This window comes from Podarcis gaigeae, assembly GCF_964106915.1.
Source record: "Podarcis gaigeae genome assembly, chromosome: 2".
NCBI lineage: Eukaryota > Metazoa > Chordata > Lepidosauria > Squamata > Lacertidae > Podarcis > Podarcis gaigeae.
In genome coordinates, this window is record NC_139679.1 from 77,359,104 (window position 1) to 77,365,250 (window position 6,147).

A 6,147-nucleotide genomic window follows, 5' to 3' on the forward strand; every position below is an offset into this window, starting at 1 on the left:
AAAGCCCTTTTGCAAACATGTCCATGCTGCTCTTTAAACCTCTTTAAATCCAGAGGTTCAAACAGCAGTGTTGGGAGTGGAGGGAAGCAGTTTCCAATGAAACTGCTGCTAAGATGGGAGTTTTTTTCCACACTCCCACGACCCATCACTTTAAGCTCCTGCTATTCAAGTCACAAGGCAAATCTTTAAAAATGTAGTATAAACACCGACAACTGGGAAACACTGGCCTGTGAGCACTCCAATTGGAGAACAGCCTTTACCAAAGGTGTCATGGGCTTCGAAGACACTCAAACTCAGGACGCAAGGGAGAAACATGCTAAGAGGAAGGAACGCTTGGCAAATCCACACTGTGATCAACACCTGCCCGGAAACCAATGTCTCCACTGTGGAAGAACGTGTGGGTCCAGAATTGGCCTCCACAGTCACTTACGGACTCATTGTTAAAACCGTATTTATGGAAGACAATCTTACTCGGCTACGAGTGATTGCCAACGAAGAAGAAGAAGAGTCATGTCACACATCTGGTATGTGGGGTATATCTTGTAGGGTGGGTGTGGCTTGCCCAAAATAGCCAGGTTGGGTCAAATGTGGAAGGCCATGGGTGAGATATTCCCCACTTCTGTTCTAAAGTGAAGTCAGCAAATACAAACTACAACCTTGCTCTTTATGCCTAAGCTTGAGCTTTGGGCGCTTCCCAAGGTGACATGGAACTTTCCAGAGTCAAGATTCTAGGAAATACTTAAAACAGCAAGACTCTGGACCACTTTCCTCAACCACTTGAGTTTTTTAGCATTTTTTTTTTATGGAAAGGAAGATGGCTTTTTTACCCACCTTCATCTCTCTGGAATTTTAGGCCTTTCCCCTAATGAAAATTGGGCTTTTTCACATATATACCAGTGTACTCTGACATTTAGAGTTCTTACACAATTTTTAAAATTTATTTTATCCTTTTAACTTTTTACATTGTGCAGAATGGCTTGTAAAAAAAAAGGAACAAAAATTGCAGCCCTTGAAGATACCAACGAAATAATAACAGCAAGAATCACCAAAATAATATTAATTTATTATCCACCCTTCACCCGAAGATCTCAGAGCAGGTTACAGCACTGAAACATAGTATTAAAAACAGTTTAAAACAATAGCCTTAAAAATAAAGTGCATCCTAAGAACATAAACCTCAAACCTCAGCATTCTCCAAAAACAGTATAATGAAGGTGCCAGAAGCATCTCTGTGGGAAGGGAGTCCCACAGCTTAGGGGCCACCACAAAGAATGCCTTCCCTGAACCTCTAAGGGCGGAGGAACTATCAAGAGGACCTTCTCTGCTGATCTCAGCATACAAGAGGCTCTGTACAAAAGGAGGCAGATATTTGGAACCTGAATCATTTGAGGCTCAAACCAGTGTGAGCACCTTGAATTGGGCTGAGAAACAAACTGGAAACCAATGCCCCTGTTCTAAAATAGGGGTTATAGAAGATCGAAATGGAGGGAGAAAATAAGAACCAGAGCTGCTGGAAACACATTTTTGCAGCTTACAATTTACAATATACAAAATCCAATGCATATTCTTAAATTAAACAGGGTATTTAACTGCAACCCACATGACTACTAGCCCAAGAAACAGAATTAAAATACCCTGAACACTCTTAATTTCATCAGGAATTATGAAAAATTTATCAGTACTTCTATTGTTTAGTGGAATATAATTATTATCTGCTGGTTCACCACCTTCTGGAAAAGGCCAGCGTGAAGTAGTTGCTGCTACCCTTTGCCGTGATTGCATCTGTAAGTGACTGGAGTGGCGTGGTTGAATATTCCCAGGTGTTTTTGAAAAGGAAGCGTATCTCTCATTTTCCTTGTACATGGCTCTAATGGAATTAAATGGCATTGCATTTGAATCCATCCAGCACATAAGATCGTTGGCACGTTGTTGAAAGATGTTTATTAGCGCAATGACATCTCCTTCTGCATTGTGACTGTTCGGAGGATATTCTCTGTAGAATTTAAAATACAAGTCACGAAGAGCATATTTTTTCCTGCTGCCAGGTGCGCTAGGTTGGTATGCAAACTGCTGAAACTGGTTGTTCTCGCTGTCCAAGGCTTTCATGGCTTTAATAGTATCTGCGCAATAGATTTCGTCAAGGGCTAAGTGACCCAGCGCAGAGAGTTCAGCTTTCAGCAAAGGAAAATCGTAACCATAGCCGTTGTGTGCTACCAAACAGATTGGTGGGTGCTGTCGTCTGAAGAAGGCCACAATCATGTGCAAAAGATCCAAGTTAAAGGTTTGCTTTCTGTTTGTGGCAAACGCTTCATTCGTCAGTCCTGTAATGGAACTTGCTGCCGGGGTGAATGGCTTGTCTGGATTAATGCAAACCGACAGCTTATCTGCTAAACGTGGTAAGAGAGGTAGTGGTTTTGGGCAAGGATTGCTGTATTGAGGATTCTCCAAGGAACGTCTAGACACAGCAAACAGGCACATTTCTGCAATTTTAGGCTGCGAGGGCGGTAAGCCTGTTGCTTCCAGGTCCATAAAAACAAATGTCTCAATGGGTTTGGAGGGAGTCGCAGATGTTGGCCACATTCTCAGGTCTAGGAAGAAAGAACAGTGAAAATTGGGAAAAGGCACAAGATGGTCAATGCAATGTATAGATCTCATGTTAATACTATGCCCATAGTTACCCTTCCTTTCACCCTCTCAGTGTGGCCAAAAGGCTTTAATAAATGAAGTAGGCACACAGTGGCAAGCCGCAGGTATACGTGAAGAAGCCCCATGCTCAGGTTATTCGGGCTACACTGCCGACCCCATTGCGCTGCTTCACAAAGGAGCTGCGCTTCATAAAATCAGAATCCTTGGAAGGGACCCCCAAAAGCAATCTAGTCCAACCCCCTGCAATGCAGGAATCACAGCTGAGGAAGGCTGCATGAGCCTTTCTACTGGGGGGGGGGGCAAGAAGGCATCTGTCACACCGATGTAGGGGTCTGTCTGGGCTGCGGGCACCAAGCGCCCACTCTGTCCTCGAACTAGATGGGAGAGCGGCCTTCTCGACCCTGGAGGGAAGTCCGTGTTTTCTCCTGAGACAGATCTCCGGGCGCCTCAAGGGCAGGTGGCTCCACAGCGAAGAGTCACGAGGGCGCCCTGTCTGGAAAGAGCCGCGCGCCCCTTTCCACTCCCGGGAGCTGAGCAACGCAGCAGAGGCCCGAGTTCGTCTTCCTGTGGCGGAGGACCAGGAAGGGAGCAAAGCGGCTCCCAACCCCACGTGAAGCGTGGCCCCATTCGCCGTGTAAATGCTTGGGAATCCTATCTATGAACCCAAGAAAATGGCGCCGTCCTCCTGCAGGCGCCACTGACGGGAAAGAGAGGCGATGTGCCCGCATTGCCGCGGTTGGGGTTGCGCAAACGGCCCTCGCAAAGGAGGGAAATGTTAGGACGGCCAAGCTCGTCCCACCCTTTTCCCTTCACGACCTCGCCTTATTACTACCTTAACCCCTAAATTCAAGAACAGTTGCGGGACCAAGCAGTATTTCCCTTTCCGTTTTGCAAGCGCTCGGACTCGGAGCCTCCCGTTTCAAATACATACTGGAGTAGAATAGCGCGCAGGCAGCCTTCCGCGATGGAGAGCTTCTTCACCCCTTTAAGATTTTTATTTTATTTTATTTTAATCTGCCATTAGGCATTGGAAAGCCGCTCCCAAAGTTCCGGATGAAACCGAAAGCTCAAGCTCAGCTCCTCCCTGGCCACAGTACTGGCAAATCAGGATCTCACAAAGCTTTGGAGCTCGTGGAAAAAGAACCATGTTTAAATCTGTGCATGTTACTGCAGCATCTAGCTTTGCCCGGATACCGTACTGTTTACAATCTGTTTTGGCTTGAAAAAGAGGATCAGCAATAACTGTCACTGAAAAAAACTGCAAGAGGAAAGCAAGTAGGTTGTTCTCAAATCCACAGACAAAATAACTAGCCACAAACAAGTTTATACAGATAACAAAAGGGGCTTGCTTACATTCATGGTAGAGTAATAAGAGAACAATTGTAGAAACTGCCCAACCTTCCTAAGCAGCAGGCACCAGCTAAGAAGCATCCAAAATGACACTGAGACCACTTTTTAGTAGATTGTGGCTCATGCTAATAGGAAAAGGATAACAGGAGACAGATATGGGATTGGTTTGCTCCTGTTCCACATTTAAAATGTTATCAACATATAGGTCAATTATTTTCATTATGGCTATAATATATACAGTACTGTACTGGGAAAATCAGATATCATAATACGGACATCGTAACAACAAAACAAGAACCTGTTCTCAAAGTTGCAATCCTATGAGTTTGATATTACCAACTGCAAGCAGAAGCATTTAAAACACTAATTAAACTTATTCTGCTGTAACATGCTTACACAACTTTAAAACTGATTTCACTACTAAGTGTTGGAAGCACAGATGTTATTAAATACACATGTGAGGTCTTGTTTTTAGTGACTCAGTCCCTGACGTAGCATAATTCCTAGACAGGTAACTCCTATAATTCCCAGACTTTTTTTTCCTTACAGCTAGACAATTCTTACTGTGAACAGCACCACTAGTCCTTTGAAAGTGATCAAGAATGAGGGTGGCTCCCTCTTGTAATGCAATACGTTAAAGATTTGTTTCAGTTAAAGGCAGAAATATTAGAACCAGGCACTCGGCAAGTATGAGAAGCTGAAGGCAGATACTGCTGCATTTCTAGTGGAGAAGTTTATGAAAGAGACCTAGGCAAAGTGGGGCAAGGTACTTCTAGGAGGTTGGGTGTATGCATTTAAAAGCGTAAGATGAGATCACTGCATGGCAGAAGCAGGACTCTGGCATTCTAACCCCTGTGTGCTTAGAACTCTGTGATGGAGAGCAGGGACAAGGGCTCTAGCGCTGCTTCCCCATTTATTGGGTATACAGTGGTACCTCGGGTTACAGACGCTTCAGGTGACAGACTCCGCTAACCCAGAAATAGTACCTGGGGTTAAGAACTTTGCTTCAGGATGAGAACAGAAATCGTGCTCCGGCGGCACGGCTGCAGCAGGAAGCCCCATTAGCTAAAGTGGTGCTTCAGGTTAAGAACAGTTTCAGGCAGTGGCGTAGCATGGGGGGTGCAGGGGGGGCCGGCCGCACCGGGCGCAACATCTGGGGGTTAGGGAAACCCACAGGTTAGGGGACGCAAATCCATGGGTTAAAGGTAAAGGTAAAGGTACCCCTGCCCGTACGGGCCAGTCTTGACAGACTCTGGGGTTGTGCGCCCATCTCACTCAAGAGGCATGGGGCCAGCGCTGTCCGGAGACACTTCCGGGTCACGTGGCCAGCGTGACATTGCTGCTCTGGCGAGCCAGAGCCACACACGGAAACGCCGTTTACCTTCCCGCTGGTAAGCGGTCCCTATTTATCTACTTGCACCCGGAGGTGCTTTCGAACTGCTAGGTTGGCAGGCGCTGGGACCGAGCAGCGGGAGCGCACCCCGCCGCAGGGATTCGAACCGCCGACCTTTCGATCGGCAAGTCCTAGGCGCTGAGGCTTTAACCCACAGCGCCACCTGCGTCCCAATCCATGGGTTAGGGGGCGCAAATTACTTGCCTTGCCCCGGGTGCTGATAACCCACGCTACGCCACTGGTTTCAGGTTAAGAATGGACTTCCGGAACGGATTAAGTACTTAACCCAAGGTACCACTGTATACTGTTTCCATGTGCTGCTCTGGTTTCGGTGTTCTGTTGCACCAGAAGCAGCTAAGTCATGCTGGCCACATGACCCGGAAAAACTGTCTGCGGACAAACGCCAGCTCCCTCGGCCTGTAAAGCGAAATGAGTGCTGCAACCCCGGAGTCATCTGCGACTGGACTTAACTGTGACAGGTCCTTTACCTTTACTGTATTGCCTACTGAGCGAAGCCTGTTCTGTTCACTGAGGCTCTCCATGCTATTTAGAAGCCTAGAAAATCCTGGCTCCGACCCTGTCCTGTTAAGAGTTAAAAACAGGGAAGCAGGATGTACCTGCAGCCAGTCACCTGAAAGCAGATTCTGCAGTGAGAAATACCTTCACAGGTATACAACGTAAGGCTGAAAGTGTCAGAAAGGGTAAATGCAAAAGTGTGCAGAGCAAGGGATGGGATATTTTATATTGTCGTGCAAAAG

At 46.5% G+C, this 6,147-nt stretch overlaps 1 protein-coding gene across 1 annotated transcript; it reads right to left on the reverse strand.

The window, feature by feature from the left end:
• Window positions 1-1,042: 1,042 nt before the first annotated feature.
• Window positions 1,043-3,721, reverse strand: TREX1 (three prime repair exonuclease 1). Its single transcript, XM_083726160.1, has 2 exons — window positions 3,578-3,721; window positions 1,043-2,588 (listed from the first exon to the last, which is right to left on the reverse strand). The coding sequence occupies exon 2, from the start codon at window positions 2,578-2,580 to the stop codon at window positions 1,573-1,575; it is 1,008 nt and encodes a 335-aa protein (XP_083582286.1). The 5' UTR covers window positions 2,581-2,588; window positions 3,578-3,721; the 3' UTR covers window positions 1,043-1,572.
• Window positions 3,722-6,147: the final 2,426 nt, after the last annotated feature.